This window comes from Balaenoptera physalus, assembly GCF_965194825.1.
Source record: "Balaenoptera physalus genome assembly, chromosome: 12".
Taxonomy (NCBI): Eukaryota; Metazoa; Chordata; class Mammalia; order Artiodactyla; family Balaenopteridae; genus Balaenoptera; species Balaenoptera physalus.
Window position 1 is genome coordinate 75,554,909 of NC_138897.1, and position 13,560 is coordinate 75,568,468.

Sequence of the window (13,560 nt, forward strand, 5' to 3'; positions counted from 1 at the left end):
TGATTAGATAATATTCTTTTTTTGTTTTTTAGTTTATTTTTAATTGAAGAGATAATACTAATTCTTAATTAAAATCAAAATTAATTTCCTCATTTCTTCTTATAGTCTTATCCTGGCAGGAGATTTTTTTAACTAAATATGTTATTTATACAATACCTTTTTAAAAATAACTGAGCAGGGTAGCAGTGCTTTCATTCCACCTGTTGTGGAAAATCGTATTCATTTCGTCCTTTCTTCTATCTGTCTGTGGTTCCTAGGGGAGCACGTAACATCAAGGTTTAAAAATGAAGTGGAGCGGATGGGTTTTGATATGAACAATGCCTGGAGGATTTCCAACATCAATGAAAAGTACAAGTGAGTTGTATTTGATCCCTGTGGACTGTGTTTCATGGCCACTGCCTTTGCAAGAAACCCCAATTCTCATGTGGCAGAACATTTGAATTTAGACTTTTTCTTTGAAATGGAGTTTTATTTATTAAATCTAAATGCCTCATCTTCAGCGTGCTTCTTGAGCCTTCTGTTCCCATTGCTATCACTGGAGTGGAAAGAGATCCTTACTTAGTAGGATCCTGGAACCTTCCTTTCTATCCCCTCCTATTCTTCCTGGCACATGCATGTCTAGATAATATTGTGCTTACCTGTAGACAGGGAGTTTCTGTTGTTCTCATCACTGCTTGACATCACATTAGAGATAAGATTAGTGATCTCAGAAGCAGTGATAAAACACTTGGTTTTTACTGTAATTTTACTCCAGATCCTATGAAATAGGCTACCATATTATTCTCTAATTTGTTGATCTAAAACTAATGTCACAGCTATGATCGCTTAACCATTAAATATTAATGTAACCATTATTAAATATTTCCCATTACCTATTTCCCTAAAAGGTATAAGAACTTTGGTAGGGGAGGGCAGTTAACTACTGTGATTTTGGTGATCCAAATTTCTATAAAACAAAAGAAAATTGTCCAGAATTTTAAAATTAACATATCCTCCTCTTAAGTTTCCCTGCAGCAATTGGAGGCCTTAATCACTCTGTTGTCCTTCCAGCTGCCTCAAATTATGATAGGTATTTTCCTGGACTGTTTGTGTGTAGCCACCGGAGCATTTCATTTTTTGTTGGAAAAACGACAGCTAATTACTACGCACAGCTCTTAACATGGACCTTGGCCAAGGAGGTGGTGTGAAGAATCAGGAGCTACAGACGTGTCATACCTTTGCCTGTTCTCAGTGACAAGTCAAATTAGAGAATTGAGGTGGAGAGAGGAGGGGGGTCCTCAGGGAGCCTGAGGCTGGCACAGGCTTTGCTCACATGTAACCCACCTTTCCTATACTGGAAACTGCTTATCTACAAGTGAGCAGCTCATACTTGCTGAAGAGCTGACTACTAGGTAATGTAATCCTTAGAGAACAAGGAATACAGTGATCAGAATATTGGGTGAAGTAAAACAAAACCTGAATTAAGCTAAGCTTGTTGAGAAAAAATTTTTGAGTTCAAAAGCTAGTGGTTTTCAGAAATCTCTTTTTAATATGGATTTAAAAAATTAACTTCTTTGAGTCCACTATTTCCACTTCAGAACCAGCCTTCAGCACATTGAAAAGTTCTTCATACTACAAAGGAAGAATAAGAGCCAAATTTACTCTTAAGTTTAAAAGAAGATAAAAGGAACAAGACTCATGGTTAGAGTGTTAATTTATAATCTGTGTCCTAGGTTATTTTTAGGAGTTTGTAGATAGGTATTAGGAAGTTTGTGGAGCTACTTTTGGTCAGTCTCCATTCTCCTGGTTAGGCTTTTGAATTCCTGATACTTAATCTGGAAATTGAGAATAAGAGAGAGAGATTTAGTCCAGAGTGATCAGAACCCTCAATTCCTAAGCAGTTTGTATTTTTCTGCCTCTTCCCCTAATGCATAGAGTAGGCTAGGGCATGGTGGTAGAGATGATGGTAGTGGAGGAGGAGGAGCAGTTTGTATATTTTTGGATTTGGATTAAATGTCTATTGCCTTCACTATTGAGAAGGAATATTGGGTTTCCCAGAGAGAGACATGTCTCGTAAGCAAAAAACCTATCAGAAATAATGCTTTCTAGGGCACCAGCTTGACTAGTACGTGCCTACTAGTATTTTCCCTAATGAAAACAGCTTTTCTTACGCAACATGGTAAATCAACTATAATATAAAATAAAAGTTAAATTTAAAAAAGAGAAAAACAGCTTTTTTTCCCCTTGAGTGTAGTTTATTCTGAAGGATGTTTTATAGAAATTATGATTAATAGCATATTCACATTACTAACTTGGCTTAATGGAGCTACGATTATGTATGCAGATGGGGCTGACCCGTAGTGCTCTATAAACCCACGGCTGCACCTGTTACCTATAATTAGGACACCCTGTTTGGTTCAGATCAAAGAATATGTTAGTAATCCTATGAGGTCTCTGGAAACTTGAAATTGTGGGCTCTTGCCCTTCTTCTCATGTTTCCCTGAAAGACTGAGGGTCTGGTAGAGGTAACACAGACTTCCACCTCTGCAGTTGGACTGGGCATTTGTGTAGTTAGAAATGACCCACATATTGGTTACAACAGTTACAGTGGAGTAACTGCCTCTCAACTCCCCTTTTTACATTGATAGTTAAGATCGCCAGATTTCCAAAAGGCAGCATCAAGTGGAACAATCCAAGATAGTATCATTTGACATACACATAAGTAAACAATTAAGGCAACCCATTCTGCTGAGCAGGCCAAGACTCAGGTAATGCTCCTCATTGCCTTTTAACTGGCTCTGGGGTAGCTTGATCGACATCCTTCTGCTGGCTCACTCATGTCTCTCCCTCTTCTCCCCTGCCTCTCTGTCTTCTTCCCTTCTCCCTCTTCCTCACCTTCCCTGTTAGGCTGTGTGGTAGCTATCCACAGGAGCTCATAGTGCCTGCTTGGATCACTGACAAAGAACTAGAAAGTGTCGCAAGCTTCAGGTCCTGGAAGCGCATCCCCGCCGTCGTCTATAGGTAAGTAAGCCTGGCCAGACCCAGCTTGGTTTGGTGCTGCTGCCCACTGCATGTGGTCTGCTGCTTCTGTTGCTGCTAACCTGGGGGTGGTGGTTCAGGGAACTTTCCAGGTTATTCTGTACTTCCTTATTGCTGAAGCTGCTTGTCCAGTCATATACCAGTAATTCATCTGGAACACTACCTGATGATTCAGTTGACACTGAAAAGAAAATTTTAATAGAAAAGTGGCTGGACTTGCTATTTTAAGATCCTTCTGACATTCTGTGGGAAGATAATGTGCTCATTGCATTTAGCTTCAGATGTTGGCCCTTGGATTGAGAGAGATGAATCCTAGAAAGTAAGAATTGGGAGTATAGATTTGAGTCATTTGTGATTGTCTTTGTGGTTGAAACTTTGACACATGGAAGAGGTCTGCTTTGAGAGGGAGCATTTAGGGAAGAAGGCTAGGGCTTGGCTGGATAGATGCTATCAGAGATCAAAGGCAGGAGAGTCAAGGGAGGCAAGTTCTAGAAGGGGGTGGTGGTGTGGTGATGAGCACAGGTTTTAGAATTCAGGTCTTCTCTCTGACACGCCTTGCTGTGGCACCTTGAGTAAGTCCCCTAACTGACCTCAGCCCATTCCCAATTAGTAAAATGGGAATGATGTTCTTACTTCACAGGTATGCTGCGACATCTGAATGGAGCACTGGGCTTCCTAAGCAATGTCTGGAGTAGGTTGTATTCCTGAGGGCTGCTTTTATAATTCAGTGAATAGCTAGCTCAGTTCTCACAGAATCATGTTAAATTTTTAAGAATTCATTCCCTCTTATTTTGGAACAGTTTCAGATGTCCTTGTAATATCACATTCTCCATTTCATTTTTCCAGTTTGCAGACATTATGGACTCTCCTTGAATTCGGGCCAAACCAGTGAGGCTTAGTTAGAAACTCATGCCAGGGGGCAGTCCATTGAAATACTGAGGTTGTAAGAAGGGGTTTATTTCCTTGTGGAATTCCCACTGAGGTAACCAGCTTGTTTAGTCCATGGAAGGCAGATTCTGATGCCCACCCTGAAGAGGGAGAGATGGAAAAGTACGTATTTGCTTCTGTCCCAGTGGAACCCATTAAGTTTTCACTCTCAATTTTCATCACTGTTGTTTTCAGATACTCCTAGAAAAGTAGGTCATCAAATTTACCTATCACTCAAGTGGTAAGGATGACACAGGAAAGCTGAAAGGATTAATGAGTCTTATCAGTGATCGGCCCAGCTCAAATAGGGAAAGCAGCCAGCTGCTGCTCTGCAGACAGCAGCTGTGTTAGATCAGCAGCCCTGGCATTTGTGAGGTTTGCTGACTTTGAGCATAAGGGGAAAGGATTCTCATTCTCAAAGTAAGGGTCTTTTGGTGAATTCTCCCTGTTGGTAGAGAGGCTTGAAAGTGTAGGCTGAAGAAAAACTTAGAGTAAACATGGGAAGCTTCTTTCCCCTTCCAAAGTTTTTTCCAGAGGGCATAAGTTTCCCTAGCTCAGGTGGCAGGATGCTTCTGAATCCAACATGTGTTTACTGAATGTAGTTGTCTGTAAATTGCACTAATGACTCCTGAGGTTGCTAGCAGCAGTTACTTGACAGCACCATGCTGAACCAGCACCTGATTAGTGCTTTCTCCTATGGTGATGAGAGAGTGCTTAATTGGATTTATTATTGAAGACAGAGATTGCTTTAACACAGAAAGGTGGTGCGAAGGGCGCCCATCTGTAGTGCAATTCACAGCTCTCCCCCTTTGTGCATTGAGTGTTAGAAACTTCTAGTCATTTAGGGAGTTGATTAATACTAACTTAGGGATAGTTTAAACATTTGTATCTTTCTATATAAAATTGAAGCATTTAGTGTTTAGTAGAGGACTCATACATTGGACATCTTAATTTTTATTTTTCCTTGTTCTATTTGTAAAATGATGGAAATGCTCTTTAGTGATTTTTAGCTGTAGTGTTTTCGTTCTCTTTCATGCAGTCTAAAGCATTTAGAAGACTGCAGAAAACTTCACTGCTTATTGCAGCAGTTCAGTTACAATCTAGCTATTATAATACTATGGCCCTTAGGGAATTCCCTGGCGGTCCAGTGGTTAGGTAGGACTCCTGCTTCCACTGCAGGGGACACAGGTTCGATCCCTGGTGGGGGAAGTAAGATCCTGCATGCCATGTGGTGCGGCCAAAAAAAAATAATAATGTGGCCCTTAAAACCCAAGACCCAGGCCGATGAGTGCCATCTACTGTTCCTCTTGAGCATTGCTGGGAAAGATTTCAGAAGAAAAGGATGTGCAGGAAAGGCCCTGCCAGCCTATCCTGTAAAGGGTTTGCTGTCAATCAGCTCATTGGTTACTCGGCACCTATTATTATATGCTAGGAGGCATTTTAAGAATCAGGTTTTATTTATAGTTTGGTGAGGTTTTATTTATAGTTTGGCTCCATTCAGCAGGTGACCCAATTGAATGTGTTGGCAATACACAAGTACTCTCCATTATTTGTCCCCTAATGAGGGAGGATTTAAAAACTACAAGCAAACTGATGGTTCCAGTGGAATTTGATTATTGCCAAATTTAATTTATTGCTTATGAGTTTTAGGATTAAAAACAAAAATCTTTCTCATGTTGTTCCTTGAACAAGATAAATAGATTCAATAGTCTGCTTTTTAAAAATCCATCTGTGCCCTACATGTGTTATATGTGTGTATGAATATGTGTTTAGAAACAATTTTAATGGGAGGAAAAGACATTGACAGTTCTCTCTAGGATATAGAATTGGGAGACATTAAAATTTTTTGCTTACTAGCTTTTCTACTCATTTATTTTTAAAGTGAACTGATTACCTCTATAACTTCTAAAAACAGCTTTATTGAGATGTCACATACAATTCACCCTTTTAATGTGTATAGCTCAGTGATTTTTTTTTAGTATATTCACAATGTTGTGCAGCCATCAACTACAGTTGTTTTAGTACATTCTCACCACCCCAAAAAGAAACGCCAGATCCATTAGTAGTCACTCCCCATTCCCTCCCCAAGCTCCTTAACTCTGGGTTATCAGTAAATCTACATTCTGTCTCTATAGATTTACCTATTCTGGACACTATATAAGTGGAATCATAGTATGTGGTCTTTCATGACTCACTTCTTTCACTTAGGAGCAATAACATACTCAAGGTTCATCCGTGTTGTAACATGTGTTAGAACTTGATTCCTTTTCATCACCAAATAATATTACCTTTATAACTTTTTAGTTGCTAAAATTGCCTAACTAAAATTCCTAATTAGGAAAAGCTTGGGTTTTAAGAGCATCTTAAGGTAGACTATGTGTATGATTTCTGGTCTTATTTCTTGATAAAGGATCTTATCAGAGTATGGCTTATTGATGTTTATGCTATTCATTTCCTTCTAATAGTTTACAGAAGGGTGGCTGGCTCATTGAGCTATCTGCCTATAGTAAGAGCAGTTGTGATTCATGAAATGTCAGGAGGTTTTGTAAAGCAGTCCACTACAGGCCAGGTAAGTATTTCAGTCCCACGTGTGGGATCTTGTTTTGAAAAGAATCCTCAAGCCAGCCCTAAGTGTACAGTTGCTACAGTGGGCCCTCAGAAGTCAGTGAGGAAACAAATGTTTGTCAGCATCTATTATGCTAGGATATTCAGGTGTAGTATTAAAAAGGAGAGATTAATGCTTCATTATTAAGTGTGCTATTTGTAGTTTATTTTTTACCTGATTTTCCAAAAATAAATTTAAATATTCAGGTATTTTCTTTATGAATATTTTTCTCTGACAATACACTTTTAAATACACTTTTATCATTTTGTTGGTTATTCTACAAAGGTCTCTAAAATGGTTTGATAATCAAGAAAGATGCAGATAGGTTTTGTTATTTTTAATTATTATTATTATTATTATTATTTTAAAAATTTATTTATTTGGCTGTGCCGGGTCTTGTTTGTGGCATGCAGGCTCTTTTAGTTGCGGCATGTGGGATCTAGTTTCCTGACCAGGGATCGATCCCGGGCCCCCTGCATTGGGAGCACGGAGTCTTAACCACTGGACCACCAGGGAAGTCCCTAATTATTACTTATTTAGTTTTTGTCCACACTGCACGGCATGTGGGATCTTAGTTCCCTGACCAGGGATCGAATCCGTGTCCCCTGTAGTGGAAGTGTGGAGTCTCAACCACTGCGCCGCCAGGGAAGTCCCGGGGTTTTGTTATTCTTGTTGCTGTATAAGACTTCTGCCCTGAGAGGACTTGAAGCTAAACCATCACTTACCTGCAGTCAAGCTGTTCATTAAGGCATTTAAAATCTACTATCTCACTTTCTGTATGAGCACAGAGCATCTGAATGGGCCCACTGGGATGGGTACAGTTGTTGTCTTGCTCCCCGCACAGGCACCAGAGCAATGGAGCTGTCATTGCCCGCTGTGGACAGCCGGAGGTCAGCTGGTGGGGCTGGCGAAATGCTGATGATGAGCACCTGGTGCAGTCAGTAGCCAAAGCTTGTGCCTCCGACTCCCGATCCAGTGGCAGCAAGCTGTCAACTAGGAACAGTCCCCGAGACTTCCCCAATGCAGACCTTTCTGATGTGGAGTTTGGTAAGGTGCTCCCTGGGCCTCTGGCAGCAGTTTTTATAGCATCTGAGAACCTTTTCTTGAAATGGCCTTCTTTATAAGACACAGAATTTGTTTCATAGGAGAGAGAGAGTGAAGCGTCAGTTGATGGGATTGTTTGAGGAGTCATGGATCTTGGCAAAAACCAGAAGACCCTCTGTTTCAGACTTGGTTTAAGTGGACTAGAGTGTTTGTTGTCTTTCTTGCCATCGTGACAAGATGGAATATATATGTGATAGGGGACCTGCAGTGTCTCCAGACCATGGGGGGAAACACCAGGATTATGTTGTAGTTATTCTAGGACTACAGATGTAGAAATGCGGTATAGGAGATTGTAGGCAAAATAGAAAACAAACTAGAGGGAGAAGTCCTATTGTATTAATGTAGTTTTGGTTAGGTGGATTTCAGTTTTTTGGGTACTGTAATAAGTGCCTGTGGTTCTTATTTTGCAACAGTTCTGGGAGAGACAGGTTCATTTAGTTTTTCCTTCCTGCTCCTGATGTCCCTAGATTCTTCTCTGTCAAATGCTTCAGGAGCAGAGAGTTTAGCTGTCCAACCACAGAAGCTTTTGATCTTGGATGCACGCTCCTATGCAGCAGCTGTGGCAAACCGAGCCAAAGGAGGAGGCTGTGAATGCCCAGGTGAGGTGCACAGTGCTTTCGTCCCCGACCCTCTGTCCCTGTGAGTCCACCCCATGCCCAGCTGGGTCTTAGTTCTCAATTTGAAGTGAATGGAAAGCCATGTTCCTCAACCTATCTTGAGACAGCCAGAGCTCCTTCTTGGATTCTTAATACTGTATGCTCTTTTTAAGGGAGAAATGGAGGAGGAGGTGCAGTGAAACTAAAGAATCTTCCTTCCCTGTGCCAACTTTTAGGTGATAAGGAAAGTAAATCCTCTCCCATAATAAGGCCTGTTATGTTTGGAAGCTTCTTCTTTAGCAGCTCAATTTCTCAGCCTTCTAAAAGCTTTCTTTGTGTTTGACAGTGGGTATGCTCATTACTAGCCTCACAGAAAACTCCTCACATGACTTTTACTTAGAAAACATGGGGTAGAAATTGAAGCAGCAAATACAAAACTCTAGCAAAGTGCCTCAGTGCTGACCTATAACACCCCTACTGTTTGAACGCTGGCTTTCTCCAAGGAGGGACCTGTTAGGTGCCAGTTGTGTGCTGTTGGAGCAGGTAGAGGCACTGAGCTCCTTATTCAGATGAGAGCTAAGCTGGAATCTAAAAGCAGTTGTACCAAGGTGAAATTTGAATGCAGAAATGCATGGTTCTGCTAGGTTCTTTTCAAAGAGATTCCAGAGATGCAAGTTAGTAGAGGCCCAAGAAGTAAACCTGGGGTAAGATGGAAGTATACAGATCTTTTTTTAAAAAAAATAACAGCTTCTATTTTATATCAGTATCTTCTTCACAAATCTAACCTTCCTTTTTGAAAAGACAGCTAAAAATCAAGCACTGTTTTCCTCTCATAATAAAGGACTGGACTAATAGGCATCAAAACATTGGCATTTCATTAGTCAGCAGCTACAGTGGGTTTATTTTATAGCCGGTTTGCTCCTTTTAAATTTGGCCATTTGGACTTTAAATTCAACATATTTGTGTTCTCTTTGTTGTTATTCTCTCCAGAGTATTACCCGAACTGTGAAGTTGTTTTTATGGGGATGGCAAATATTCATTCAATTCGGAGGAGTTTTCAGTCTCTGCGATTGCTGTGCACACAGATGCCAGATCCGGGAAAGTAAGACCTTGGCTTTGGCTTTAAGTTTGCACTGATTTTTTTTTTTTTTTTTAAATGAGTTTGAAGGTGTCTTTCTATTTTTTGGTAAATTTCAGTTTAACTTTCAGAGTCCATGGTTATTCTCATTCCTGTGTTAGGAGCATGCAGCACAAAGGAGGAGCTGGAAGAAAAATCTAGCACTTTGAAAGGTTTAAAATGTGCAGCAAAGAACAGATCTCAGCCCTCAGAATGGAAACATTGCCTTCTTATTTTTCCTGGGCCCTCTTCCTTTTCTTCCACATGTTTTTGACTCAGAGTAACTTAATTCTTTGTTTTCTGACATCCTGTAGTGACACTTAACTTGCTATGAACTGGAATGTTTTACCATGAAGAGTAAAAATTTATTCATTATGTTCTGAAAAGGGTTAAACATTCTTTAAACTTGCCAGTAGGTCAGTTCCTTTTACATTTGCTTCTGATTTCTAAACTACCATCTTACTTACTAAGAACATTACCGTGATTTTTATTGCTTATTAAAAATGAATGGCTGGCATTTGCTGTGAGGAAGGTGAAATAACACTCTTCCCCCCAAGGGAACTGTTTGAATACAAGATAAATTAGGAGGAATGCTCTGTAAAACAAATATGGACAGATAAATATTTAAAAGCCCCTGTTTTACTGTTTCAGGAAGCCAGAAATGGTGCCAGAGAAGACAGAATTTTCTCTGTTCTGGTGTTTGTGCTAGATCCCATAGCTATTTCCCTGGGTTCTGTTCAGTAGATCTCATGATTGCATCAATTTTGCAGCATTGGTTGATTTATTAAATCAAATGGCTGCCTGAACCACTTGTACTAACTCCTGGTAGCAAATGATTAAATTCATCACATTTGCAATCAGCCCAGAGGGTGAAGCAGTTGTCCTTGGGGAAAAGCCTGACGGAAGAAATGAGATCGCTGCTCTGCTTTGGGGATTAGCAACTTGCATCTGCTATACATATTCAGAACCTAGCTAGTAGTACTCTTTCCTAAAGGGAGGGCATAGAAAGAGCCTGGCTGAGGATTCAGGAGATCTGCCACTAATTGACTGTGTGACTTAGGCCAGTGGCTTAATTCCTGTGGTTATCCGTTTTTCCTGTCTATAAAATAAAAGGGATAGAGTCAGTACTACCTGATCTCTAATATCTTCCATAAGTTAAAATTCTTTCTTAAAAAGCTGTTTTTTAAACTCTTGAGTCAAGAAGATGTAATTAGCCCTTGCTTGGTCCAAATGAATGTCAGGAGGAGGAGGGAGGTTGTAAAGGAAGAAGGAAATGCTTTGTCTGTATTTGGCAGCAAATCATAATGCAGTACTGAAGCTTCCCTTGTGGATAAAAAGAAGCTATGGGAGAGGCGGGACCAGCTTATAAGCGAGCCTCCTGACACTTGTTTGCGGCCATAGAGGGCTACAGCATGCTTAGGTTGCTACCTCAGCTTTTGAGAATAGGACAAGGGAGCCTGGAGTCTCAGCGCACCTCCTCCGTTGGCAGATTTTGGAGTGCAGCTCCTGTGTTAGGCATGGACGGAAGACGCCAAGTGGTACGTAAGAATGATTCAGTCAGGTTCAAGAGAACCAGGTTCTCATTTACTGTTTCTCCAGAGGCCAGGAGATAAGTTAGTATTTGTTCTCCTAAGCCTCATCTTTTATTGTTTTTCAAGACTGTGTGAGGAATGAGAATAAATAATCAATCCACCAGCAAAAAATGTTTCTCAGGTATTTAGTAGGACATAGAAGGTCTTGAGATAGAATTCTTATCCACGATTTAAAAAGTAGGAACTTTCAGTGTGTGCTAGGCACTGCACAAGGAGGGTATAGCTGTGCCTGAGACACAGTGTCTGCCCACTGAGGAGTCAGAGTCTGGTTGGTAGAACAAGCAAATCCATGTGAAGCCAGTGCTTATGCAGTACATTCTGATGTGTGTTTGCCTGGAAAGACCCTCTCTTTGGACTATTCCAAAAATTCATACTCATTCCCCAAGGTTTAATAAGCCTTTATAGGCTAGTCTTGGCAAAAGCCTTCTCATAGTCCCCTGACAGAAGTATTTATTCTCTCCTCAAACTCAGAGTTTGAAGGACTAGACTGTGGTCTTAACTACAAATCTGATCACATTTTGGAGAAATTGGAGCTTTTTGGGGGGGGTTGGGGAGTAGAATTCATGACAGGGCACAAGAAATAAAATGTCAACACAGTTAAAAAACCATTTGTTATCAGCTTGTGATTATTCCCAAGGGGCCATTCTTGGGATCTGATACTTCCTGAAGGCCTTTCAAAAAAAGGTTCTTTTAGATCCCTGCTGAATCCAGTCAGTACTAAGCCCAGAAACTGTGTAGCCACAGGCGTACTAATTTGTGTGAGTCTAAATCATTAGTGTGGGCCCATCCAGTTTTAATCCATAGACATTCAAGACTTGATCAGTGGTAGGTGTTGGGGTGTGGGTAGTAAGCAATGTTGTCTGCAGTGTTGGATGTGGCATCTAGCTTGTATCTTATTACAGACATACTTATATTTGAGTTTTCTTTACCTTTTTTTTTTTGAGAACTTGCTGGGCAGAGTTGCTGATCATTAAATATAAATATTTTCTCTTTTCCATCTCAGAGTGGCTGTGTTTTTTGTTTTTTTTTTTTGAGAAGATTCCAGGAAGAGCTACTTTTCTTATACTGGGTAGATATACCTATTATGGACTAAAAAATATTAAATATTAATTCTCTCTGGGAAATAAGCTATAAGATTTTTGGAACAAAAGGTGGCCCTGTTAATTACTGTCCTATTTCGAAGGCTCTCCTCTATTGCATGGTAGGGCTTGGGTCTCATCCTTGTACATGGTTTGTAAACACAGAGATTTTCTCTTTGTTTTGGCAGTGTTTTATTTGGAAGGAAAAGTCTTTGGGAATTGCTTTTTAATATGACTGGTATTTGGCATGACCCAGTATATCATAAAAATCAGCATTTCCTATCCCCTTCTGTTTTATTTTTGTAGTTGGCTCTCAGCTCTTGAAAGTACAAAATGGCTCCATCACCTGTCTGTGCTTCTGAAGTCAGCACTTCTGGTAGTGCATGCTGTGGATCGTGATCAACGACCAGTGCTAGCACACTGCTCGGATGGCTGGGACCGCACCCCCCAGATTGTGGCATTGGCTAAGCTCTTGCTGGACCCTTATTACCGAACCATAGAGGTAGGATTTGACACTTTAGGATGAGAGGGGGAAACCTTGGAGGGTTTTATGATCAGTTTTGATTGAGGTGGCTAGGTCCAGTGAAAGTGAAATTTCTTTAGTTTTGAATCATTGCTCCTTTATCTTGAGCTAAATTGTTGTGGTACGTACCACAGTGCTTGTGCCTCTTAAAAGGGGGTAGATTGTGGATAACAAGGTATTGAGAATACAGACATGTTTTCCTTTGCAGAGTATCTACTTGGATACCCCAGGAAAGTGGGGCTTCTATAGAAGGATCTTGACATGCTTATTATGGTAATGGGTCTGTATATCACCACAATGTTCTGTGGAGAAAGAACCCTATTGTGAAATAATCACCTATTGGGTTAAAGATATAAGAAAAACCATAAAGGTCCCCTAAAATATATGTAAATCTGGGATGGGGAAAGATTTTACAAACATGGCTTTGTAAGGATACCATGAAAGATAGAAATTAAAAAATAAAAAAGAAATTAAGGGGGTAAAAAGTATGACTTTTTTATAGTGAATGAAGGGCTAAAAATATAAATAGTCTCAACAAAGACTTAGATAAATGCTTAGTTACCACCCTTTTGATGATATGGAATGGAGTTGAGGGAATCGGGAAACTGCCCTAAGCCTGTGTCCCATCCTTTGGCCGTGGGGCTGGGTTAGGGGCTCCTGGTGGGCTTAGTGGGAGGGTGTTAAAAGGGATCACTGTTGGTGACATTAGGCTCAGGACAGTTATAGTTTGGATAGACAAGCACAAATGGGTCTCTCGTGGGTGCTTCCCCGCAGGGTTTCCAGGTCCTCGTGGAGATGGAGTGGCTGGATTTTGGCCACAAGTTTGCTGACCGGTGTGGTCATGGGGAGAACTCGGATGATCTGAACGAACGTTGTCCAGTGTTTTTACAGTGGCTTGACTGTGTTCATCAGCTTCAGAGGCAATTTCCGTGCTCTTTTGAGTTCAATGAAGCATTCCTTGTGAGTTTGGGCTTGTGATTCTTCGTTTTGGGGACCTTC

General features: G+C 40.6%; 2 protein-coding genes across 3 annotated transcripts in view; one reads left to right on the forward strand and one right to left on the reverse strand.

Annotated features, from left to right (window-relative positions):
* Positions 1–13,560, forward strand: part of MTMR3 (myotubularin related protein 3) — a 133,123-nt gene that overhangs the window by 106,307 nt on the left and 13,256 nt on the right. The window contains 7 exon segments of the mRNA XM_082417321.1: positions 258–354; positions 2,887–3,000; positions 7,395–7,597; positions 8,122–8,253; positions 9,241–9,352; positions 12,345–12,540; positions 13,336–13,521. Of these exon segments, the coding sequence (XP_082273447.1) occupies positions 258–354; positions 2,887–3,000; positions 7,395–7,597; positions 8,122–8,253; positions 9,241–9,352; positions 12,345–12,540; positions 13,336–13,521 (1,040 nt within the window).
* Positions 363–13,560, reverse strand: part of LOC309639724 (uncharacterized protein) — a 177,775-nt gene continuing 164,577 nt past the window's right edge. For both annotated transcript variants that reach the window (XR_014251812.1, XM_082417319.1), the window contains one exon: positions 363–1,611. Coding sequence is in view for 1 of the 2 variants with exons in the window: in XM_082417319.1 (XP_082273445.1) it covers positions 1,537–1,611 (75 nt within the window). In the remaining variant the exon portion in view is untranslated. The remainder of the gene's footprint in view (positions 1,612–13,560) is intronic.